The sequence below is a fragment of the Frieseomelitta varia genome, unplaced genomic scaffold (genome assembly GCF_011392965.1).
Source record: "Frieseomelitta varia isolate USP_RPSP 00005682 unplaced genomic scaffold, Fvar_1.2 scaffold_909, whole genome shotgun sequence".
NCBI lineage: Eukaryota > Metazoa > Arthropoda > Insecta > Hymenoptera > Apidae > Frieseomelitta > Frieseomelitta varia.
Window position 1 is genome coordinate 858,049 of NW_025110711.1, and position 27,605 is coordinate 885,653.

The window sequence follows — 27,605 nt, forward strand, 5'->3', positions numbered from 1 at the left end:
GCGACCAAACTGTATACAACAATTCGTCGCTTCCTTTTTCTTTTTGAACTGGTCGGTATGATATCACTGGATAGAAATTATTCAGAAGCAATAAATTTATTATTCGTTTTGCCTGAGTTATACTCAAATATACTCAAAACTGAGAAAATATTGCAATTTTAAGGACAAAAGATTCTCGACGTGCGCGGCACGACATTCCAGCGCAAGAGGTTAAAGAAATATTTTCTTAGAAAAATGCTTTCGAATTAAAAGTTACAGAGGTTACTTACGCTTTTGCTGTGACTGGTGCTGTGCGTGTGATGCGTGTCGATTTTCATGTTGGCGCACCGATTAAGCGCGTGTAATCGCCGAAACAGACTCTGCAGGGAATCGGCCTCGAGGAAGGGGTGATCCTTGGCTACACCAGAAACATCTATCGGGAACTGATAATCTGAAACAAGGAACACGAAAGAAATATTGTAATTATCGTCAATCGTTGAGAATTGTATCTAAAAATATTTCAAAATGATAGAAGAACCTGACGCTGAAACAACATTATCGAAAAATCTAAAAACAAAAAGAGACATCTCAAAAAATTGAAGAATATCCTCTTCGAGCGAAATAAAACGAAATAAAATTTTACCAAAAATTGTATCTAAAAATATTTCAAAATGATAGAAGAACCTGACGCTGAAACAACATTATCGAAAAATCTAAAAACAAAAAGAGACATCTCAAAAAATTGAAGAATATCCTCTTCGAGCGAAATAAAACGAAATAAAATTTCACCAAAAACAGTTTGTCAGCCAGCACAACCGACTCTCAGTGGTCCGTGTACCTCTATCGTTTCGCATGCACGTCAGTCTAATTGAAATAATGGCAAAACAGAGCGTGCCTCTTTCTATCGTTCTTCGTTTCTAATTAAATTTAAACGAGCGCTACCGCGCTCGGAAAAATAGACGAGGAAGAACGTGAGGGCCTCGGCAATGGCTGTTGCAAGGATTTTATGGGCCCATCGAGTTTACGAGAAGATTAATGCCCAAGGGCACCGACCGTGTCCATTCAAAAATGATCCTTCGTTTGCGCGAGTTTATGAATCGATGTTTCGAGTGTATCGCCGCGAGTTTGAATTACTTGATTAATGACTTTGTACTGCAAGGTACGTATGTTTGCTCAACTTTCGACTCGGAATCTAATTCGTTTCTAACGTATCGATCGGACTGTATTTGAGAGCCTGTTGATTAGTTCGAGAAGCTTCGATTTCAAAAAAGAACAGGCGCGTCTTTTTCCATGACTTTTTATATTTGCATACGAAGTTTCTCCAACATTCTACTGAAACAAATAATATAAATAATCGTATTTTCGTAGCTTCGAGTCTTAAGGAGTCAGGACAGTTTGAAATTTTCGATTTTTTGTTTTGTTTTAAATAGTAGTTTGAAGTCTTAGAAATAAGATACAAAGGGTCCTAGCCTTTAAAACGACTTATTTTGGGATATAATAACAAATTTGCCACTGATACGGAATAATTGAATTTGTATCACTGTTTACAACTTTAAGCAGAATTATAAAGTGTAAATCGTGTGATTCAAATATTACTTTTGGTGAATAAAATATTAGGGGACTTGGATTCAATTTAGTTGCGAATTGTAGGAATTGTGAGTCGCGATGTTTAAGTAAAAAAACGTAAATGAAACTTTAAACGCGTTTTTCGCCAAACTAGTTTAGAAACAGTGTGCAGAATATCTTGGAATCTAACCAACTGATTACTGTGAAACTTGGTACGTATCTATAGTGTAATATTTACTAGAGATTGACGATCGAACATTTTTTAACACTTTCGAAAAATATAAACGAAAAACGTAGAAATTTTTGGCATAAATTCGATACATGAAAAATAAAGAGCTGCCATTTTCACAATTTTCATAAAAATGAAAATGTTGGATCGTCCCTAGAGAATATTGTTTACTTTCGAACTTTTTTTGCCTTTTTGTTGCAACTAATTTTGTTTGGCTGGAATCATACGTCAATAGACAATGTAAAAAAAAAAGTTATGTAAAACGATGCGTTAAAGTTAAAAAGTTAAGAGTACCCTTTTTTTCTCTTTCAATGTTGCTTCTTATAGTTCATAATGTGTTAAAATGAACCACAAAAGCTCATGTCGATCAAATATGTACTTTTGTTTCACTATCCCTCCAAAGTAATTCGTAATTTTTAGGCCCGTCAAACTGTCCTGCCCCCTCAAACACTCGTCCAATTATATATTATACATTATACATTATATATTATAATCGTCGAAATTATAAAAAAAAAAATGAAGTTTCGCTTCAAAAAATTGCCTTCTAATTTTCAAAATCCAGCAAACGATTTGCGTTCGACAGAAACGCAGAGGGGGAGAAAAAGAAAGGTCACACTTCTGTGCAACTGTTTCTTCCTCTGGTGGAGACGTACGACGCTCTCGCGGCATGTGTGCACGACTATACGTCCCACTGGACCGTTATTTTATCCCTTATCGGCTTTCACCCGAAAATTTCGTCCAGCCACGCAGGTGACGTTGTTCTTTGGCCGTTCTCGCGATGGCCGTGGCCATCAGTCTCTGTCCCCTTTTGTTCCCGTTGCGAGACACGCCGTGGATACACGCGGCCTCCATCGCGGCTTGCGCAACGTCGACCCAGATCTTCTGAACCAGATCTCGGATCTATGATCTCGGCGAGGGTCAATTGCGGATCAATTAACGCGTTCGCGTAACGTTAATCTTTCGACCCCGCGCACTTTCTTTCTTTTTGTTTCGTTTCCTTTTCCCGACGAATCGAGAAGAATCGATCGTGAAGTTGCTGATACAGAGAAAAAAGAGGGGAACGCTACGAGATTTCATACGGAGCGAAGAACGATTTGGATTGGGCAAAAAAATCCAGGTAGAAAGGTAGAAGTTTCAATGAAATTCGTCGCTTCTGGTTGGGAACGATTCTAGGAAATATGGAAAAAATGGAAACCAAGAATTATGAAGAATTATGAAAAATAAATAGTACGATTGGGGATGTTATCGAGAAGAGCAACAAGGAGAAATCTGAGAAACTTCTTTCGTTTACTTTCTCAAAAGTTCAACCCCTTGAGCTTGTGACGCTGTTGTGATTGATGTTGATTGTGTTTCATCGACTTTATCCTGTTCGCTTCGTTTTATTCGAATTATGACGAGTTTGGTCGTTGTAACGGTGCTTTCTCTATAAAAGCATGGCAACGGTCGAGGCTTCGTCTATTCCCTTCCGTGATTCGGCGTTCCTCGCGATAATCAGGAAATTAAGCTACGCCGCGTGACGTAAACGAATTTACATACGCCCTGAAACCTGAAAGCTTTCGATGAACTCGTTGATATGAAAATCCTTCCCGAGATCGGTATCCACTTCCTTCCTAATAAATGATTCAACAGTTGGACCGTCCTCTTCTCGAGCAGGAAATTCCGAAAGTATCTTATAATAGATGGAGATCGTTCTGTTCTAAATAACTCACTTGGGAAGTATTACATTTTTCAGAAGATGATTTCCTTTCGTGACCCGTAGCTCTTTAATTAAATTGTGTTAGTGTAATTGTTGTTGGGTCGAACAATAAAAATTTGTTTCGATAAAATTATTATACCTTCTGATTATTATACCTTCAGTGATCTGTTTTAACGAGATTTTTTATATTTTGAAATTCTTTGAACTCGACGAAGAGAATTATCCAAAGCAAGGTTTCTCAAATTATAAAAAATTTCTCCACTCAAAAAAAAATTTATTCGAAAGCAATCCTTTGGTACATATACGGAATATAGTTTTACCATGTATTAAAGACAAAGCCAAATATTTATACTAATTTTTTATTTTTGTTTCTTTCTTTTATTTTCTTAGTGTAGAAACCTTCGAAGATAATTGCGACATCTATTGGTTGCTGATCGTGTGATGTGTGTGTTATGCGATAGTATGCCTGAGTGTGGTCGCAAAGTCTGGCGTCTTCGGTTGTTTTTTAGATCTTTGATTGTTGTATGGTATCCAGAGAACGGCTAAGAGAATGCAAGTAAAGATTCAGTGATTAATATCTTCGATATCTTCATTATCCCACAATTAATTTACAACACTTTGCTTCTTCCGCGTGAACGATGAAATTTCGTATAAAAATAAAAACAGCACGTCTTGGAACTAAGCAACATAGCAAATCAGGCATCTACGTTGTACCAAAGTAATTAAGAAACTCGAGTCCACTTCGAAAAAAAGAAAAGGAAACCATCCACTCCGCGAACGACGTTGAAATGAAAAATTTCTAAAAACATCGGTGTCGTTCGAGCAACGAGTCCCAAAACGAAAACTTCGCAACTTCCAGTAGAGAGCCGCTTTTCAGTAGCTACTTTCTAACGAATAAATCAGCGGATCTGGCTTTTAACGATCTACAATCGATTGCCTACTGACTTCTAATAACGATTCCCCGCGGAAGAGTAAAAGGAGGCTGTGACGCGGCTCCAGCGTGCAGTTTCGCGACGATTTTACATTTAACGAACACGTCGGCTCGTTAACCGTGTCTCGCGTACGCTTTTTCATCTGGTGAACGTGAGTCTACGTTCACGCACGCGCCGATATTCCATTAAATCGGGACAAACGAGACGCATCGCGGCCTTCGCTGCGATCGCAACGAAATCATCATGGTCAGCCAGGTAACTATTGCTCCACGATCGATAGATTAACGTTAACGATTGGCCGATTACGCTCTCACTTCCTGGATGTACTAATTGCCGTACCGTTCCGCGAGGAAAGCTCGTCGCGCCGGCTCGCTGCCCTCGCCCGACGTATCAATTAGCATCCGCGGCCACTCGGTTTCACTCATTATATTAGCCGTCGTTATTAGCGTAATCAATAAATACGAAAACGGAACGACCGGGATAATTGGAGTGAACAATTTCAGATAATCGCCGGGAGTTTGAATAATCAAGCATCGTCTCGTCTCTCTTTCTCTCTCTGCCGATCGCCGTGAACATCGTCGTATCCTCTGAATCGACTCCGAAAGAATTCCGTGAGAAAGGATATGAACGTGGATGGAAGCTATCCCCGGTATTTCTCATTCGGCATTTTTGCTGAATATTAAATATCATAATGTCCTCGGTGGAGCGCGGCGAATATTCATAGATCGGTATTTCGTGCGATCGATAGCCGTGCGTTTCGTAAGTCGGGCGCGAAGTTGCACGCGCGTTGTTGTTGCATCGTGAACAATTGCAAGTGGCAGAAATGATAATTTCAGTGTATGAAACACCTCGCGTGAATCCAGCACGTTGAACGAGGCGTTCGTTTCGTAACAGCGATCTAACGTTAAGGATGAAACGAGCATCCTGTTGGCCGTGAGTTCCGTTTTCGCTGAAAGAAAAGGGGCCTTTCCTTTTTTTTTTTTTTTTTCCACTTTTCGTGCGTGAAACGTTGCCCCTCGAGCCGAATCGTGTCGAGGATATATAAAACAAGGCGATTCACCAGGTGTGACAAACGTATCGCGTGTCTCGAAAGCCGATCCCACGAAAACACGCATCATCGCGATTTCCTGTTGCTTTACGCAACGAAATACTTCACGCGGTAATCACGGAACGAGCATCGATCACGCGTTACGTGTATTTTTTCATCGAATATACACGCACAAACGTACACACACGTTTCTCTTGAAAAGGAAAAGAAATCGTTTGGCATCGATCTCGACGGGAATTCCATTCGTCCACAGGCGATCCCTAGACTCTCGAGCCTATCGATGAATACCGAGTGACTATAAACGTGAACATGACGTCAATACTGTCCACGCGTATTTTTTTTTTCCTTTTTTTTTTTTTCCTTCTTCTCTCTGGTCGATCGTACCGTGAGTCATTGATCGGTGGGTAGATCGACGCTGATTGAAAGATCGTAACGACAGTAACTTAATTAACCATCGATCCTCACGTGCGACCAGAGAACTGGGTTATCGAGATCGCAACGGCGGGGATGATCACGGTATAAATCTTCGGGCAACTCTCGAGTTGGATTTATCACGGGAATTCTGCCGGCCTCTGTAGCGTCAGCCCGTGCGTGTCTCTCTCGATCTTCGGACCTCGTGATCTCTTAATCCTTCCAGCCCGGCCGTTTATCGGTTCGCAACAGGTCAAAGTAATCTATGGAAAGACCCATGGGATCCAAACGCTATTGAAAAGTTAAAAGATCATTTCTTTCTGTTGACTAGAATGGTCAGAATGGACAAACTTTTTACAGACGTATTTTTAGAGATACGTAAATAAAAGCTTGAGTATTTCGTTGTATTGTAAAGTTTTCTACATTTTTTTTTTTTTTAATTTTACACTAACATTTCTGATGGAAATTGTACGCTTTAATCGTTGGCAGTTCCTGTGTTAATTCAAGAATTATATTATAGTGCACTTCTCGCTCTTTCAGACAAGAAGTTAAAATTTCGATTAAATTGGTGTCTTCGACACGTTTCTCGAAATTTTGGAAACTATTCTACAGAGATACAGGAACAACATGTATTCTCAATACAGTATATCGACTGGTTCCTTTTCCTTTCTTTTTCTTTCTTTTTTTTTTTTTACCGATCACGATTGGAACAGGTTTGCAAGGAATCTGAAATAACAGTGACGTGCTCGGAAGTATAAAAAAGTTTGTGCTCGCGCGTTGATACGAGACGGGCTTTGCAAATATATATTCGAGAGCACGAACGATTATGCTAAATATAATGGTAGAGTGTACTTCGGGCTCTCTAGGAAGGATAAAAAAATAGTACAGCTAAAGATAGAAACGTGGTCGATAAAAATTGTCTGTTATACACGCAATGCCTGTTCTCTATTTCTGTATACGAAGCCTCCTGGCGCGGAAAAAAGAAATTCTGGTTACGAGAGAATTTCAGACGATAGTTTAGACGATGGTCTCGCACAAAGTCTTGCATGCGTTTTGAAAGCAGCCGCTCGAAACGAACGGAAGGATGATTTTACAGGGCGTGTTAGATAATGCTGGAAAAACATTGTAAATGGTATCGGGGCACGTGATCAAACAGAGGCCATCGAAATCGAAGTCGAAACGGTTTTCTAAACAACGTTTCCCCCATCTCCGAAATCTCGTAACCTGATTCTTTCACGAACCATCCGTTCACGGCGTTGCTCTGGCTTTTATACAACTGTACGTCCGAAATATTGTATCACGTGTGCATTATAAATTTCATTGAAACCGAAATTAAATACAATCTCACTGTCAGTTTCGTAACTCGAGTCCCACGCAGGATAATCGTAAAAGGCGGTGGCCTTCAACGAAATTGAAACAAAGTATTTCATTTTAAAGGCTTGAATTTATCTGACGATTTCCCTCGGGATTATCTGCTTTCTATTTTTCTTGTAAATCTTGTAAACGCAACCTCTCTCGAATCGGAAACCACTCTGCTGTCGAACGGTTTTAATCGACGCTGTTATGCTTTTGAAATCTTCGATGCAGGAAACAGGATCGACTGCGATCGCTATCTTTTTTTTTTTTTTTTTTTTTTGGCATTTTTGAGGTTTTACTTTGATTTAAAAATGGTTAACACGCTGAATGCCACGTTGATTTTGCATGTCAACGTGAATTTGTTATGATACAATAGGTATTGTGTTGAGATATTATAAACATGTTTAATGGATTTATTTTACTGAGGATCACCGGTTTCATCGATTTTCATTTATCTTTTACAATATTTTATTTTGACAAGGCTTCACGTACAGGGCTATGCCATGAAATGAAAAACAAATGGCACGAAAACCAACCAGGATCGGGCGACGATTTTGTGAAAGATGTGAAAACAATTCAAAACAATTAGGTAGAACAAAAGTGAAAAATTGTACCAAAAGAGTCGTCACAGTTCTGAAGACTATTGATTTATCTTTTCTTTGTTTGCAATGCTCTGACTGCTTGCACTGGCAACTGATTGCGGACCATAACGAGTGACCAAACCGTATACAATAATTCGTCGCTTTCCTTTTGAACTCGTCGGTATGATATCACTGGATAGAAATCATTCAGAAGTAATAAATTTACTATTTGTTTTGCCTGGGTTATACTCAAATATACTTAGAACTGAGAAAATATTGCAATTTTAGGGACAGAAAATTCTCGACGTGCGTAAAAGTTAATACGATATATCATAATATGCGCGAATAATGTTATAAATAAAATTACTTTTCTATACAGTATTCAATTTCTTCACACCGTCACATTGCAGTAACGAAGCTAACGTTTACAAGTATCAAAATTTACAAGTATCAACATTTACTCGAATCGTGAATCTTCGATTCGTCGGTCACCGGTGACATTGACCCATGGCAAGCAAAAGAAAAAAGAAAAAAAAAAAAAAAGACGATACGAAAATTGATTACACGTGGATCTAATCAGTACTCGACTATGTCGGAGCTAGGCGCAACGCCTCTCGAGACGACGTTTTCCGCTGGAGAGAAACGGAAACCCGCGGCAGGGAACGTGAAACGAAACCGTGCCAGCTCGTCGAATCTCGGTGTACATCGGTGTACACCGGTTGTATCGGTATCGTATTTATATCGCGACTTGTGCCGGCCGACTGGAGTTCAACTGGGTCAATTAGCTACTATTCATAGTGCGCACCGATCGTGAGAGGCCGGGCTGTGTGAGTTACGATCCGACCGGTATATACGCGAGCGCTAATACGCGATCGAAGGAACGAACGAGGCGGCGGCGGCGGCGGGTCTGTCTCTTCTCCCTCATGGAACGCGTTTGTTTTGCCGCCCGTTGCACGCCCGGCACTGAAACCGGTGCAACGAGAACCGAGAAGTGGTGGTCGAGGAGAGAGAGAGAGAGAGAGAGAGAGAGAGAGAAAGAGAAAGAGAGAAAGAGGAGAGGCAACACGTCAAAGAGAAGCGTGGATCGGATTTTCTCACGCGATCCGTTCTCGACACGATCCTCCCGAGAGCGCGTCGATCGGTTTCGTCGGCCGATTCCAGCGGAGCCGCAGACTCTCGTGGAATTATCATGTTTCGAGCGGATATCGCGATGCCGTGAGCCACCGTCGCGGCTTCCAGTTGCATCGAGCAAAACGGTCGTTCCCCATCGGCCGTTTCGACGCCTCCGGTTTGATGTTTCAGGCGAACACCGGTAGCTATTATACACGCTCTCTGTCGTTAACCTTAGAACCGTACGACGCTCGAACCGTAACCGCTGGCCCTGATTTACGAACGGTTCGCTCGTCTTTCAGTCGACGATCCCACATTCTTCGCGATTTCGCGCGTTTTTTTCCGCGAGCGTACCTGTGTTTGGTTGTTCGATTGTTTGCGAAGGTTTCGACGTATGTGTGTGTGTGTGTGTGTGCCGATAAAGATCGACTGTGTAAATTGTTTCAGTTAGCTACTGTTCACGTTATTTCGATAGATTTCGATAGATTTAACCCTTTACACTCGACTGTACCCTGTAAGGGGACATCATACTTAAATTTAGCTAACAGCTAGAATTATAAAATTCTTTTATTTCGCTGATAATTGCAATGAACGTAGGTGTCGTATAATAACGACGCAAGGAGGAGTAATAAAATTCCAAAAGAAGAAATTCTCGAGGATAGAGGCAATCGTGAGTCAGTTGATACTCGTTATCAATTCGAATAATTCGGGATAATCTTGTTGCTTCTCACGAAAATTTATGAAACGGCGGAGGAAACTTTTCAGAAAATTAAAATTAACTTTTGTATATTATACTTGGTGGATTGCTTCAAACGAAGTTACATACCAGACTTCACTCGTTATTTCGTAAATATAAATTATCTGATAGACGATACGAAAAATATTTCCGAAGGCAAAGTTAAACAAACGTGAAATTCCTATGAATTGTATTTTATAAGTTGATCGTCAAAGACTCCGTACATATTTCATCCGTAGAAACTGATGTTTCTTTTTACTTTGAATATTTTAAAATATTCCAACGCGACCACACGGTGACACGAAAAACAGCAAACGCTAATTTATACCACTTATACGTACGATCCTCAATCGTTACCCTTCGGGTAGAAAACGAACCCTCTGACTTTACGACTCGAGAAATAATTTCGGACGTTGACAAACGGTTGAAGATGTTAAATCCCAGATATTAAAACCGTCGGATCGAGCCACCGGTGGTGATCTATCGCTTGTAAGCTCTCGAACGTCCACAACCCGGACGGATTTTTCCGCGGGAATCAATTTGCCGATTGGCGTTTCCTTTAATTGCCCCGCCGAGTAACACTGCGAATTCCGCGCCGGACGCATTTATCAAATCGAAAGTGGCGGGCGAGCGCGGCGAGCGTTAACCATCCTCGGCGATATGAATATATCTCGAAAGGGAGAAGGGAGAGAGAGACCTTTCCCGGGCGAGAAATAGCGATAAACAATCTGAAGCTGAAGCTGAAGGCGTTGGAGACTTTGCCAGCAAGCAGCAAGCAGCATTTTGCTCCGAGGAATCGTAACGTAACGCTGAAATCGCTGTTGCTGCTGCCGTTGCTCTCCGTTCTCCTGCTCTACTCTGCCGATCGTCTGAAAATAGTCGGCAACAGTTTCGTAACTTTTTACCACGGGATCTCGTCGTGAGCGGTGCAAAACATTCCTGCGGTTAAGGGTACCGGCCTTTTATTTAGAAACTTGCACCATTCTTTCCTCTGCATTTGGCATCTGGGTTGTTGCAACATACACCGATCGGCGCACACGCCGCGTGTGTCTTGTCCAGCTGCGCTACACGGCGAACGTGTTTCTCGGTAGCAGCGGGCCTGACCATTTATTTACATACTGATTGCTCTTGAAAATCGAGCGCCTGGAGAATCTCGCGGCAACGGGGAGTGAGAGAAGGAAGGAGGGGGATGAGATGAGCGTTGGAGACGCGCGCGTTCGATAATTCGATAAACGAATTATAAATGCGTTCGCGCGGACCGAGGCTTGTCGAAAAAATTATGGATATTTCCCCGATTGTAATCTTCCAGTGTATATAATCATCACTTGTTATAATTTAATGGAGTTTTCAGGCTGACTTTTGATATTTCATCAGTCACGTTCATCTTCGACGATAAGTTTCTCTAATTTTTATTATAAAATATAAATAATAAAATTGTGGATATCTCTTGATTATAATCTCCCAATGTGTATGTATAATCACCACTTATTATAATTTAATAGAGTTTCAGACTGACTTTTGATATTTTATCAGTCACGCTCATCTTCGAGCAACCCCGACGATAAATTTTTCTAACTTTTATTATAAAATATAAATAATAAAATTGTGGATATTTCTTGATTATAATCTCCCAATGTGTAATCACCACTTTATCATAATTTAATAGAGTTTCTGACTTTTGGTATTTCATCAGTCACGTTCATCTTTCAACAACCCCGTTGATAGATTTTTCTGAATATAAGTAATAAAATTGTGGATATTTCCCGATTATAATCTTCCAATGTGTAATCGCCACTTTATCATAATTTAATAGAGCTCCAGCCTGACTTTTGATATTTCATCAGTCACGTTTATCTCCGAGCAATCATCGACAGATTTTTCTAATTTTCCTTAGAAATATCGTGAGTAGGTTCGGGTCGCAGTGTAGCTGATTATTCGCTCGTAACGAACTGATCAGTCAGCTGTCTTCCTCGCAACACTCTACTCTTTGTACACCCTCGCAAACCATGGGATATAATGCATCTCCAATTTTGCATTAATCGATCGCTGGTTCCGTAGGTTCTCTCGTATATTCAAATTATGAAGATTGCCACTCGAGGTGAAACATCCAACTGGTTGCTCGCTCGCAGCGAGAGATTGAGATTCAAAAGCCCGAACGAGACATATCCGACGTATGATATCGGTATTTGGATCGACTATATTCAAACGCCGTACGTATAGTGCACCTTTTCATCGACGAGAAGCGACGAGAAAAAAAAAAAAAGGAGAAGAGGGGGGAGGCAAGCGGATCGTCGCTGATCAGAAATACCACGGAAACGATTACAACGGCTCGTTCGAGGTGGCATTTATAAATATTAATACCGGTCGTTGGCGGCATCAGAGAAAGAAAGAAAGAGAGAGAGAGAGGGGGGGGGAGAGAGGGAACTGCGCGCTGGTCTGCGGTTAGGGTAGAACCTGTTATTTAGCAACTTGCGCCATACCTTCTCTCCCGCTTTTGGCATCTGGGTCGCTGGCAACGCACCGCAGTGTCGCTTGTCCAGCTGCATTGCACAGGACATGTTTATGGGTACCTCGACCCGAGCAACAGTCAGCTCTACTGACTCACCGTGCGAAGCTAATGTCGCACGGGCGTGTTTCTAACGACTCTAAGCGCCCCAGCCGGACCAACGTCAAACGTTTCCCTCCATCGATGCGGCAGAATCGAGCAGCTACCATGTACTCGTGTGTCGTGTGGCTCCGTATGATGTTTGCAGGGTGTTTTGTAACACGTAGGCGTTCTACGGGGATATAATTCAGTGGGGGAGGGGGGAGGAGGGAACGTTCGTGTAGACGTTCAATCGCCAAGAGTCCTGGTGTGACTTCGTGAAACGGCTATTTTTACTCGTACAAGATGCACATGACGTCGTGTTAATGCGCAAAGCGATGTTAAAATCCCTCTTTGACGTACATTAATTTTTATTATTATTATTCTTTTAGTAATAATTTTGAATGAAGCGTGGAAGTTTTGGAGCGTAGGAAGTTGGATGTTCGAAGTATTGGAAACCTTGAAACATTCAAACGTTTCTTTCTTGAACATAGCGACTAAGAAGAAAATCGTCTTCACGATCAGCGACTTCAAAGACACCCTGTACACGCGGGAAACGAGGGACATTTTTTTCGCGGCGCAAAGTTAACCTTGGAAGATTGCATCACGCCGCGAGGACGTTTGTTACCTGCCGCGTGGAATGAATGGGCGACGAGAACAGGCCGCGCGCGTTTAATGGGCCGTAAAACAAAGTTTGGACAATTTCCCTCCGGCCGGGAGGATCGATCGAACATCTCGAGCGCATCAAGATTGCTCGGAGATTCGTATTTTCGGAGGGATTATATATAGTTTGCTGGAACTAACTAACGTCGAATGACAAATGTCACGAGACAACACGCTGGATTTTCGATGGTTGTTACTTTCACGGCAACATGGATTTGTCCGCTAAATTTTATATTTAATTTATGACTGTAGCTGTATTTGCGTTCTGTATATATGTGTGTCTTAAAAGAAGCGGTGAGATATATTTCGGCGAAGTATTTCGAGTAACATCGAGAGGAGGTTTCGAACTCTAGATCTCGAAATTTCTAAGATTCCGAAATGTCAGAGTTCCAAGTCTCTGTGTTCTCAGTTTCTGAACTCTCAAATTATCAACACTCTTCAAATTGTCAGATCCTAATTTCAAAGTTAGCCTAATTTCAAAGCAGCCGCGTGCCGCGTGAAATAACAACAGGAACTGTTCATTGATCATCGATCAAGATCTGAGCAGGAGAGAGACCACCGTCGATCCGTCAAACGCAAACGTTGCAGTCGAATTGGTGCACAGATTCATCGCACATCGGGTCGAGCGACAAATTACCGGTATCGACCCTTGACATTGGGCTCGAACGTGTCGCGCGACCTTTGAACCCGGGTACACGCAGACTCGCGTAAACGAGCACGATCGCCGGTCAACCGAACGCAAAATTGGTCGAATTTTCTCGTCGTTATTACGAAAGGAACGATGAATCTGTGACACGATGCGACGCCAGGAGGCCATTGATCGCTCGCGAAAGACTCGACCGATAAACGTTACGTCATCACGTTACGTTTACACGCACAATGAAATTCGTTCGTTTATTACACGTGCTACGATCGCAATCAGTGACTCAGATACCGCGTACTACGACCTTGCTCTACTCAATTCCAGGTCGCCTCGCGGCCTTGAGATTTCTTAATTTCCATCGTTAATTCTACTAACAACAGCTAATTTTCGACGACGTATTCACCTAAATATTTTTAAAATAACTTGTCGTTTTCATTTGCTCCCAGACGAAAAAAATAGAAATCAAATAATTTGAGGCGTTAAAATCCTACAGACGTATTTGACCAACGAACCTTGCTTTACTAAATTTCATTCTGAAGGTCGCTAATTATACTAACAACGTACCTACGAAACATTTTTTTCTTCCCAGATGAAAATGTAAAACTAGAAATTAAATAGTTTTCAGGCGTGAGAATCTAAAACAATTCTATAGACATCTTTTCCAATGGAAACTCGTTTTGGTTAATTCTACTAACAACGAAACATTTTTTTCCCTAGAATGTAAAAATAGAGATTAAATAATTCGAGGTACCAAAGAGAATCAAAATTCCATAGACGTTCGTTTTCCAACGAAGTGAAGAATGAGAAACTAATCGCATCGTATGTTTAGAATTTGATTCGTGACTGATTAAAGCGTCCTGCTACGATCTGATAGTTGGACACTGGTAATTATTACAGATTGTCTTTGAAACGCCGAGTGAAACGAAGACGAAGAAAATAGGAAAGAACGGCGGATGAGCGAATGACGCCTGGCGGCAAACGCTCGCTTCATTCACGGCGACGTTTAAGGAATAATTACGCGAGAGATCCAACGTTGTTTCACGGACGTCATTCGCGCTACCGTCTCAAGCTGCCACGCGTCGCGACAATTCATTCTCAAAGTGGCGCGTTTTCACGTCTGTAATCGACGTTTCCGAGCGTATCGCCGACGCGGCTCCGCTCGTTGAAGTCACCGCGGTTGACAGCGTTCAAATTACCGCGGCAATTCGCGGCCCACGGTTATGCGCTCATTTGGTACTAGCCAGCCTCGTAAATCTCGTCGGCGCGGCCTGTTGTCATTTCTTTTTCAACTTGCGCGACAAACATATAACAATAACGTGTAGTATCGCAGTTTCAACATTGTAGCGCAATGAGGTTCGCCGATGTTCAATGTCGTGGAAATTATGAATTACAATATCGTAATACTCGATGTTCCAAGCGGATGTATTCACCGCAACGAGACGATTACGTGACAGCTTGAGCAAATCTATCTACCGACCGAAGTATATCGAATTCAGCACTTTGATTACTCGTATTGTCCGCGATGTTACAGCCAGACGAGACTTTGCTTGAATCTTATTATTTAATTTCAACTAGTAGACAATTCACAGAAATGTTGTAGATTGATAGAATTAAAATTTTATGAAATTTTAGTGTCCTACGGTGAAATATCAGGGGTCATTTTTTTTTTGACACTATACAAGATTTTATTTCATTTGAATTTTTTTTCTTTTTTTTTTTTGACAATGTCTATTAAATTTGAAAAAACCAACATTACTCATGGGTATCTCTGTTACATACATAGTTTTCCATCTCATGTCTCTTAGTTAAGATTCTCCTCAAATAAATGTAATAGCGATAAAGATTTCAAGTTGGGAATAAAATCTTCTTTTATTCGACACTCTGCTAATGATACATCCTACAATTATTAATTCTTTTCTAGCGTGATCAAATCCGAAACTGAATCAATAACGTAGACAATTCACAGAAACGTTGTAGATTGATAGAATTAAAATTTTATGAAATTTTAGAGTCCTACGGTGAAATATCAGGGGTCATTTTTTTTTGACACTGTACAAGATTTTATTTCATTTGAATTTTTTTTCTTTTTTTTTTTGACAATGTCTATTAAATTTGAAAAAACCAACATTACTCATGGGTATCTCTGTTACATACATAGTTTTCCATCTCACGTCTCTTAGTTAAGATTCTCCTCAAATAAATGTAATAGTGATAAAGATTTCAAGTTGGGAATAAAATCTTTTATTCGACACTCTGCTAATGATACATCCTACAATTATTAATTCTTTTCTAGCGTGATCAAATCCGAAACTGAATCAATAACGTAGACAATTCACAGAAATGTTGTAGATTGATAGAATTAAAATTATATGAAATTTTAGAGTCCTACGATGAAATATCAGGAATCATTTTTTTTTTTTTGACACTGTACAAGATTTTATTTCATTTGAATTTTTTTTCTTTTTTTTTTGACAATGTCTATTAAATTAGAAAAAACAACATTACTCATGGGTATCTCTGTTACATACATAGTTTTCCATCTCACGTCTCTTAGTTAAGATTCTCCTCAAATAAATGTAATAGTGATAATGATTTCAAGTTGGGAATAAAATCTTTTATTCGACACTCTGCTAATGATACATCCTACAATTATTAATTCTTTTCTAGCGTGATCAAATCCGAAACTGAATCAATAACGTAGACAATTCACAGAAACGTTGTAGATTGATAGAATTAAAATTTTATGAAATTTTAGAGTCCTACGATGAAATATCAGGGGTCATTTTTTTTGACACTACAAGATTTTATTTCATTTGAATTTTTTTTCTTTTTTTTTTGACAATGTCTATTAAATTTGAAAAAACCAACATTACTCATAGGTATCTCTGTTACATACATAGTTTTCCATCTCATGTCTCTTAGTTAAGATAAGTGATCAAATTCGAAACTGAATCAACGTTGTTAAATCGAACCTAGCGGAGCTTCCACGGGAAATCGTTTTCGCTTTCTCACGGCCGCGGATCGAGCGTGCAACGCAACTGTGCCTGCTCCGCGGGCATCCAGCGTGAATTTCGATCCGACTTTACGTAACGAAGTCGTCTGACCGATCGCCGATACCACTGGACACCTGTGCGTGTCCGACGCACACGGAAGGACGACGCGTAGATCGTAGGACGTGAAAAATCGCGAGATCACCGCGACGAAGGCCAGCTTTGTGTTTTTTTTTTTTTTTAAGCCTTCGATCCGCGCTACGATTACACCCACACAGAACAGAAAGAGAGAGAAAGAGAGAATCCGCTTGGCGTTCGTCTCCTCGTTCGGCGACGATGATTTCATTCACGATTGTTACACGGGCAATCTAATTAAACCGTGACTTCCCGACGACGACGTCGCCATCGATTGCGACACCGGCCATTTTACGCGAGACCAACACCCACGTCCGTATAACGGCGAAACGTTTAGCGGATTTAGGGTAAGAAGGAATTTATGTCGCGTTGAACGCACAATGTCCGATAGAATAGAATAAGACCGTCGCGATCGCATTAAGTAATCTTGTTGCAATCTTCGCTGGAATTTAATCGTGATACATGGTTGTTGATTAAACTGTTATTAGAGCTGTTGTACGTATAATCACATAGTCATCTTTGCGAGAAATACATTGTGTGTTAAGTTTTGTGCATATTATCCTTTCTCACTAGTCTTATTAGTCTATTATGTAGTGTAAGGTTATGTTAGAGTTCTGGTATGGAATACTAGTATATCAAGGGAAAAGGAATGAGAGAATCACCGACAATTAATTGCAAGTGAGTTAAAAGGGAGAACGAAATGTAAATAGTAATGTAAAGGCCGAAGTCTATTTCTAGGCCAAAAGGCTGAAATAAAGATTCATTCATTCACATAGTCATCCTTGCGATCGATTGTTGCTATTTCTGAGCATTTGAAAAATCACTTTATAATTTGGAATAGAAATTTTTTTGAAAAGAATAAGTTTCCAATTTAATCAAGTTTCCAATTTTGCTTAGTTAAGAATAGTTAAATTAGGGTCATTTGATCGGAAATTACGAGGATGTTTGTTGCGTAAAATTGCGTTTCGTCTTTGAAATCACTAACTATCGAAATTTGGTCGGAAAGTGAAAATATTTACACTAATCATCAATCAAAAGAACTGTACGATCTCTCGCGTTCTTTTTTTTTTTTCTTAGTTCTTTGTGAGATACAGTCATAAAAATCCCAAACGAATCAAACTCTGCTCGAAATTAACAAACAACATGATTTTAATGATTTACAGCGTGCTGACTGCGTACGATTTAAAATGCCGGAAGATGTTCCAGTGGTTTACACGTGCACTATCTGGCCAAAAATTCCGATAACAAACGGAAGATAACGCGAGTCGTTGGGACGTCTTCTCGTTCCGTGGTCCACGTCACGTGTACACATGTACGTTGTAGCTCTCTTACATTGGACTTTTTATCCGGGCGTATCGTATCGATCGGAAGTTTCGTTGTCGTTCATCTCGCCGCGATAAAAACGCGATACGCGGCCACACTGTATCGTAAATCGATTTGCATGTGGAGCGACACGTGTACGCCCTGGGAGTCGAGTGTGAATTACAAGGAGTAACGACACGGGGGACCCACGTGTGCGGACGAGGCGGAAACCGATTGGGAACATCGATGAAAGCGGCCGTGCCTTTAAGACGAATTGACCGTTTCGATGTCGCTTATCACTCGGGGATCTGATTGTGCAAAAAACACACTCTGAACGGTTGTCACGATTTTTGAGGTTCCGATGGCTCGTGTTACACACTGTGGTATTGAACGGAAGAGAAATTTCGACATCGCTTTCTTTTTTTTTCTTGTTTTTTTTTTCTGCCACTGATGTTACAGTCATTGATATCAATCACCTCGTCGAAACAGTTTGTTTCAATTAAGATATTAATTATAAGACGTTCCAGTGTCGTTGAAATAAAAGGAATAAAAAAGAAATTTTCCTTTTACTAATATATTTTTTTATTTCACTAAGATATTAATTATAAGACGAGCCAGTGTCGTTAATATAAAAGGAATAAAAAAGAAATTTTTTTTTTTTACTAATTCTTCTGCGTTCTTCTGGCAAAGTCATCATTTACAAAACAGACGCAGACAAGAACCGGCGTACCCTAATCTTTTTACGATCGACGACGATCAAGTTCTCAAAGAACGACGACTCGAAAATAAGGTCGCCAGAACTCGACACGAAGGAGGCTCCAAAATTATGCAAACAAAATTTCGACAAAACAGAGACAAGCACAATCGATTTGCAGAAACATGAGATAGAACGATTGCACCGGTTTTTTTTCTTTTCGTAACGTCGAGTTAAATCATAAACACGAGAGTATAACGACAGTAACGCAGTGTTGTAAAATTAGTTCGACGTGGAAGCCCGGATACTCGGGGGCCGCTTTCTCGTCCCGGCTGTTTGCCATGCAAATACAGACTTCAATTACGAAAAAGCGGGCGAAGATAAGACCGTGAGCGAGCGAGCGAGCGAGCCACCGAACGTCTGCCAACTTTATCGGGCCGGGCGCGTCGGCCGATCCCGCGATTCAACACACACCGGATCCGGTCGATTCTCCACTCGGCCCGAGTTGCGTCGGGGTAAACATCGCGCGGAAGTACAAAAAAAAAAAAAAAAAGGAAGAAAAAAGGAAAACACACGGCGAGGCAGATAGCTGGGATCGCGATTGCGTTCGCAAATAAATTGGGCAAAAACCCGAAAAAAGTGGAAACTAACCGTGTTATTTAACCGATACCTGCGGTTTTAAATTTCGAAGCTTTGAGAATCCTCGAGAGTTTCTTTTTTAGGAATTACAGATGCTTGAATAAATTACGAACGATATTAATACTAGGGTATAAAATTTTCATCAGAGACGACAGAGTACACGAAAAAAAAAAAAAAATTCCTATCTGCAAAATATCTAACAAAAATATTCAAACGGTCATTTTGACCATTTCGATAGTTCTGGTGTTAGATTATTTTCGTTTTCGTGTGGTTCTGCTGAAATCCCATTGATACACTCGCGTCAGAAGTGCGTGATTCTACACAGTTTCTCTCGATCTCTCTGATTGTTAGGCGAGCAAGTCCAACGATGCTTGATAATCAAACTGGGTCATTTCTGTTCGAGCTTAGCTTGTTTATTATTCGTAGAAGAATCGGGGCAACGAACGATCGGAAAAAAATCGTCGGACATTTATCAACGTCACCGGTTATGTAGTACGATCGTTCGTCACCTCGAAACCCTGGTTCGGAACCTCGTTTCGATAAAAATAACGAGCCTTCCCCGAGTCAAGGGTGAGATTTTTCGTTCGAGTCGCATCAATGACCCAGTTCTTCTCCTCTTTACGCGAGGTTAAGTCGAATCGCTGGAAAGAGTTAGAAAGATCTCGGCGACGAACACTCTGTTGGGAAATCGGTCTGTTTACCTTTCATGTTTCCTGCGTGACAGTGTCGACACATTCGTGGCAGCGGGGCTGGTTCGATTCCTCGTTTCTCCGGCAACAGGGAAGGCCTGCTAGCCTTCAGTGGCGCGCGAACGTGAAAAATCCCACGCTGCTCATGGCTACCATCCGCTTCGAGCGTCCAATCCGTTCGGCCACCGTTCGCTCGTCCGTTTTATCGATCAGCCTCGAGAGAGCCTCGCTACGAACTTGTCGCTACTAGATCGTCGCATTTCGCCTTCGAGCACTTACACCTTGGCTTCGATCGATCGCTGATCGCTTCTTCACAAAGTGGCCGAGTGATTCGCGGGTTCAGCGATACGGTGATTCACGATCACTCTATGGTCCGACAGTACACAATGCGGAGCCTTTTTCTCTCTCCCACATCGAGAAACGAACTGCGCCAATGTCTTGCTTCAAACCAATTACAACTTTGGCAAACTCTTCTGCAATGACGAGCGAGTGCTCGATGAAAATTCGTAGAAATCACTTGGTTCCTACGAGACACTCGGAGGACGAAAGAACGAACTCACTATCGCGGCGGTTACAGTATCATATCAAGCAACGATGCGAGTTTTTTTTTTTTTTTTTTTTTTCACCGAAGGAGCTCGTGCTGTTTATGAACAGTCGTTGGAATAATAGCACTACTGTTCCCCCCTTTCTTCTTTCTCCTTTTTTTTCGATCACAACGACCTAGAAAGATAGGCCGCACAATAGGAGGCGAGAGGAAACGCCGAGAGACGCCTGTGTTACAAACCAGCAGGAATTACTGTCAGACGAACTGGCGGCCGTGGTAATTGACGCGGCTCCTCTTCCGGTTGTCGGCCGACCAGCCAGCCAGTCTCGCTGGTGTGTACGTGATCTAAAACCAACACGATCGTCGTGCCAACGTTCGCGGCACAGTCCCTCTGCGCTCGCATCGGTATCCTCGTCTCGTCGGTGCTCGACCACCGTGATCACTACCGAAAACGGATCACCTCGTATCGTTCGCCGAAAGGGGACACCGCATCGATCGACGATCGACGGGAGTTCAACCTAGTTCTAATCTCGCTGGATGTGTTCCGAAAGCACACACGCGACCCGATATCACTTGACGGATCACTGACCTCGTCTGATCAAAAGGCTCGGAACAGTCCTTTAATCTAAAACCTATCTGAGACTTAAAAAAAAAAAAAAAAAAAATTCACGATTTTAGACGAGTCGGCGTTCACTGCTCCTTCTTCTTCTTCTTCTTCGTCTTCTTTCTTCTTTTTTTTTTTTTTATTTTTAAATACAAGTCGATCACGATTCGACGACGAACGCGAAATAAACGAACGTTGTCGTTGGGGAAACGGCGTGGACAACTGAGAGGGAAAATCGGGGCAACGCGCGTCGAGTGGATCGGTTCGACCGAGCAACAAACAGCTCCTCCACCGGTTGCCTGTCGACTAGCGGTCGTCGGCGCGTAGCACTGGTATAGAAGAGAAGCTCGCGGTACGAAGAAACGTACAGCACGAAACGTAGCGCGCGATGGGGCTTTGGGTGGGGATACCACCGTACCCGTGGGGCAGCTGTCTTGAAAGAGGGACGGCGGCGGAGGACGCCGGCCTGCCGCCTATAAATGTGTACGAATGTGTGTTTGTCAAGAGCCCCGGATGGTGGTGGGGCACCCTGTGTATATCCTGCGGAGGGCACACGGAACCACCGCCGCCAACGGCGGAGAGGGGAGATGCAACCGATGCATTTCACGGGTGCATGCCCTGTGCTCGACTTCGCTGCCACGGCTCGCGTTCCGCGCCGAGAATTCTCGCGCGAGACCACGCGAGAAACCGATCGTCTTCTTCTATCTTCTATACCGCGGCCACTGCGGGATTCGCGCAACGAGTTTCTCGCTTCTAATTCGGTCGAGGTGCCACGGAGTCTTTCTTTCTTTTTTTTTTTTTTTTTTTTTTGGAACAGTTGCTGCTTTCGTCGTTTCGTGGAAATGGCGGAATTCATTTATTTCCATCGGGGAGGAAGGAGGTCATCCTTGGTAATCCGGCTTGAAAAAATCGACTTGTTTGCGATTCTTTTTCCTAAGGAAATCATGATACATTTTTGTATGCAGTTCTCGCATACTTGAAGAGTATTTACAATTTTTCTTTTTAACGAAACTAACGAAAGTTGTGGAAATTATATAGCCTTAGGTAAAGCAGTACACCGTGTCTTTTAAACATCTATAACTTTGCTATATTTACGAATTCAAACAAATCCTTTTACGTAGGCATTTTCGAAAGCATATACTTTGAGAAAATGTAAAAGAAAATTAATTTTTTTAAAGTCGGATTACCAGAATAACCCCTTAAAGTTCAAACGCGTGGTTTGAGTTAAAGTAGCTAGATTTTTCGGAATTGGGACTTGCATCAATGTCGATAAATAACGAGTAAATTCACCGAGTACATAGTAACTTGCCTTCTCGGATATTTCTGTTCTATTATTCCGCGAATAAACAGTAGTATTCGATCATCGGGTAAAAATGTAGCATCGAGAAGTAGGCATAGAAAAAGAATCTGGTGTTTCGCGAAAGGATGATGCGTTTCAGAGTAAACGAACTAATTTTCGCAGCCAGCCCGATATTTAATTACAGCCATTACACGTTTTAAAGCTTCGCGCTACTCGTTACAGAATATAAACTTCACATTAACCGACATTATTCAGGCGGGCCTGTTTGAAAACCCGAAAACGGCTAGCCAGATAATTCGGTATTTGAGGAATTTAGTGTTTATGCTAGGAACAGATAGCTTCAGTCTAGTTTGATCACTCGTGTGGCGATGAGCAGACGCCGTCGAAGACTGTTGTTTGATTTTCAGTCAATCGATTAGTTCGTTGATAGAAGAGGAATCGAGATTTAATGCGTCTTCGATTCTCGAAATTCGGGTTTCCTGAAAAGACTTGTTTGCCGCTTATTTTCTCCTTTTCGCGGAATGGATGTTTTTTCGTTTGATTGCCAATTACCATTTGAACGTTTCTCCTCGTTGGTTATGACGTAAGATGAGCGATTCAGTTTGAAGGTTTCGATCGATAATTTAAATTTGGCGGGATTTCTGAATTTCCTGGTAATTAACGTCTAACGTTTTGAAGATGCAGACTGTGTATCGATTTACACAGTAAATTCCGTGTGTTATCAAAAGGCACGAGTCACAAAATAAAATGGAATTTCGTTTATCAATCTCCAATAGATTGAAACTGATTGGTTCATCACCTAGCTAGTCTTTCGTCGAGAGACATAGAAAGTAGCAGAAATATTACATAATATACGAACATCACGTCACAAATAAATTAATTCGAACATTATAGTATTTAATTCCAAAATAAAAAAAAGAGAAAGAAAAGAAGAAAACAAACATATCTTGTGCTTGGAGTCAAAGGAAGGTAACGACGGCTAATATGACGTTGGAAAGCAACTTGCTGAAATATCTCAATTCCACTAGCGGGGACTATGCGCAATACTACGCACGTCCAAGAAGCAGAATGTCCCGGCGATTCCTGGAAGGGCTGGTCGTTCGCTTGGTTTGTTGGAATTGCAAGGCACGAGTCGCGAGCCGGTCATTTATCGATCGCATCGATCGACGAGAGAGACCCCCTCGCGCGCGCGTGTGTGTGTATTTACCGCGAAATCCCAGATCGTTTGCTGTAAATCGTTTAATCGACACCTCTCTCGTGTCTCGCGACGGACACAAGGTGGATCCTTAAGGGCCATCGATCACTGGCTCGTTGCAACGACTAACAATGGATCCCGCTATCGTTCGATCTCCACCAGGAGGATGACCTGATGGATACCTCTGCGAGAACGAACGAGGCATCCACCGCTGGCCTGCGTATCGATACTCTGAGCGCGCAGATCTCCCATCTCTCACGAGGTACCGATCGCCGACACGAAATTTGCTTCTGAATCCAACCACCGTCCTTCACCCCACCCTCCCTGGTTGAATACTAATGAGAGTTTCCTTCGAAAATCGCAGCCGTAACCGAAATTGCTCAGAGCTCGATTAAGGGCTCAGGACAGTTTGAAATTTCAAAAAAATCGATTTTTTTGTTTTGTTTTAAATAGTAGTTTGAAGTAAGTCTTAGAAATAAGATACAAAAGGCCCTTTAAAACGACTTATTTTAGGATATAATAATAAATCCGCCACGGATACGGAATAATTGAATTTGCATCATTGTTTACAACTTTAAGCAGTATTATAAAGTGTAAATCGTGTGATTCGAATATTACTTTTAATGAATCGAATGTTAGAGGACTTGGATTCAATTTAGTCGTGAATTGTAAGAATTGTGAGTCGCGATATATAAATAAAAAAAGTAAGTAAAGGATACATATGAAAAATGACGTTTTGAAACTTTANAACGCGTTTTTCTCGAAACTAACAATATTCTCTAGGGACGATTCAATATTTTCGTCTTCGTGAAAATTACGAAAATAGCAGCTACTTGTAAGAATTGTGAGTCGCGATATATAAATAAAAAAAGTAAGTAAAGGATACATATGAAAAATGACGTTTTGAAACTTTAAACGCGTTTTTCTCGAAACTAAACAATATTCTCTAGGGACGATTCAATATTTTCGTCTTCGTGAAAATTACGAAAATAGCAGCTACTTGTTTTTGATGTGTCGAATTTATGCCAAAAATTTCTACGTTTTTTGTGTATATTTTTTAAAATTGTTAAAAATTAAAAAATGTTCGATCGTCAATCCCTAGTAAATGTTACACTAAAAGATACGCACCAAGTTGGACAGTAATCAGAGATATCTTGCACGTTTCTTAAAAACCTAGTTTTTTAACATTTTTTGCCTTTTTGTTGCAATTAATCCTGTTTGGCTGGAATCATGCACACCGATAGGCAATGTAAAAAAAAGTTATGTAAAAGGATGCCGTTAAAAAGTTAAATAAGAGCCCTCTTTTTTTTTTTTCTTTTAATGTTGCTTCTTATAGTTCATAATGTGTTAAAATAAACCACAAAAGCTCATGTTGATCAAATATGTATTTGTTTTACTAGCCCTCCAAAGTATTTGTAATTTTTAAGCCCGTCAAACTGTCCTGTCCTAGATGCGTTTTCTGGCTTTCGTTTTGTTTGACGTTGCGATCCAGGTTGATAAGAAATAACAGAGTAAAAGTGTCAAATATTATTCCCATCGAGTCGAAGTATCTTTAACCTCTTGTACTGGAACGACGTGCCACGCACGTCGACAATTTTTTGTCCCCAAGCTGTCCACATTTAACTATATTTAAGTATATAAATTTATTCTCAATCATTTCTATCCAGTAACATCATACACCACGAGTTCAAAAAGAAAGCGACGAATTGTCGTATACGGGTTCGGTCACTCGTTATGGTCCGCAGTCAGTTGTCCAACACACAGAAAGCTGTGTGGAGCTTATTTTTCGATTGACTGTCAAGAGAAAAAAAAGGAGTGGCCCGAGGGAAGTGAAAAGAAAGCGGCGACACGAGTAATCGCCTAGCGCGATTCGATGGATTCCGGTCTAACAACGATGGCGCGCGATATCAGGCTGGTTCGAGTGGCACTCGAACCAGAGAATCAGAACGGACCCGATCGACCTCCCTGGAGAAGCGGTCGCCTCCTCGCCTCGGGACAGACACGTCCGCGCGAATTTCTCGCTCCATCAGCGCGCGGACGAGCGGCGAGAAGCGAGCGACGCTTCTTCCGAAAGGCCGAGGGAGACCGATACTCGCGATACCTCGCGCGTTCGTTTTTGCATCCCGACGTGACGATCCGTTCGTTGGCCCACCTACCACGATCCTACGTCGGGAGCCAGTGGAATCCGGCGTTCGCAGAATCCGGCCTTTGAGAAACCATGTTCCTCGCGTACTCGCGGTCTACGATACGCGGAATCGTATTTTCGAAGCTGCGAATTCGCTGGCGAGAGCGAGGAAGATTTCCCAACTGATCAACTGGCCAGCGTTACGCTGACGGGGAACGTTTCCATCGACGTTGAAATGTTACAGAATAGGATTAGGATACAACTGCGCGTGCATACGATCGTGGACACGTAAAGTATTATACCGATGGACGCGTGTACGTATGTATGTATGTACGTACGGATTTGAAGTAATAAACAATAAAGCAGAATACAGTTTTTGTGTTCCATACAGGTTTTTATGTTCCCAATTCACTCTTTTGCAAATCAAGTTATTCTACAAGTTTTGATTTTTTAAGTAAAAAAAAAAAAAATCCGAAGAAGGTTATTTCATGTATGTAATAATACTTGAACAAAAAATAATATAAAATTAAAATAAAATACTAAAAATATTTATACGCATGTAGATTCATCTGTAGCGGGGTAGTTTTATATATTTATGTAGTTACATATATATATACATATATATATATATATAATAATTTTATATATTTATGTAGTTATATATATATATATATATATTCATACATAATTGTGACAATCTGTAAGTGTGATAGTTGCTGAAAAATGATAAACATCCATTGCATTACGTCACTTTCGTCGTCACTCGAATCTGATCCACGATAAGGTGAACTTGATTTGCAAAAAGACGAATACGGATCTGTAAAAATTTATAGCACAGAAAAGAAATGAAAATAATCTCCAAGAGGGTTAATTCACACCTGCACTCCAAATTGTGAACAACATTTTGTGGACGATTACAATTGCACGCGACGAGCATGTGTCACGAACAAACACGTGAATCATCGAAAATTCAACGTAGCATGTCTCACTCACAGTATGACGAATAAATTTCCTCCCGATTTTGTCCCGAAGTTTTGTCGATTTGATGAAAACTGTCTAGGTGCATGTACTTGCATTTTCTTCAATCACCGCCTTCGAAGTACCTCAAGGTTGGCGAAGATCGAAATTTGAGGCTCGACTAATTGTACGAGCTGATGTAGGGAAAGAAGGACTATTCGGAGAGGTCTCACGTTCTTCGTTGCGTCTCACGTTCAATGGCCGGTTAGGCTTGCGAGGGGGATCTTCACAAAAAGGTATTACGGAAACTTCGAAGCACCTTTGGGTCACGGGTCGTTGAACTCCGCGGCTCTGAGTTAGCGTTATCAGATGCAGATAAAAAAGAACAAAGAAAGAAAGAAATCGGACATTTCATTCAGAGAGAGGAGAGATGCCCTTCATAATAATAAAGTGTTCTAGATAAGGATGTTAGGCGAGCGTATGTATCTGATACGCGAGCAATTGGATTTCTCTCGAAGATAAAAACCCAGGCCTTTAATTTTTCACTCTGGAAATGATTATTTCCATAACGTTAGAACTGCCGTGAACTAGAGTAGAGAAAAACTGAGTCAGAAAGAAATTAGAATGCAAGGAGTATTACTTTTCTTCGTATAGTTTACAAAAGATCGTTCGAATCTCTAAAAAAACGCAATATCGCAAGTTCGCGAAATTACTCTGAAAAATTATAAATTAGTTTTGGACGACTTTGGTAGTTCTGGCGTTAAGAGTCTCAGTTCGACCAAACTGTATCGAGATATATTACGGAGTGTCTCAAGTTTTTATCAGTTATCCTTACTTTATGAGTGTAATAAAAGAGAATTATTCCGTTAGCGAACTGTCTAATGCAAAAACGTGATG

At 41.2% G+C, this 27,605-nt stretch overlaps 1 protein-coding gene across 3 annotated transcripts in view; it reads right to left on the minus strand.

The window, feature by feature from the left end:
* The window catches only part of LOC122537444 (rho GTPase-activating protein 7), a 413,295-nt gene that overhangs the window by 34,597 nt on the left and 351,093 nt on the right, over positions 1 to 27,605 (minus strand). For all 3 annotated transcript variants that reach the window (XM_043670601.1, XM_043670602.1, XM_043670600.1), the window contains one exon: positions 270 to 430. In XM_043670601.1, the coding sequence (XP_043526536.1) occupies positions 270 to 430 (161 nt within the window). The remainder of the gene's footprint in view (positions 1 to 269; positions 431 to 27,605) is intronic.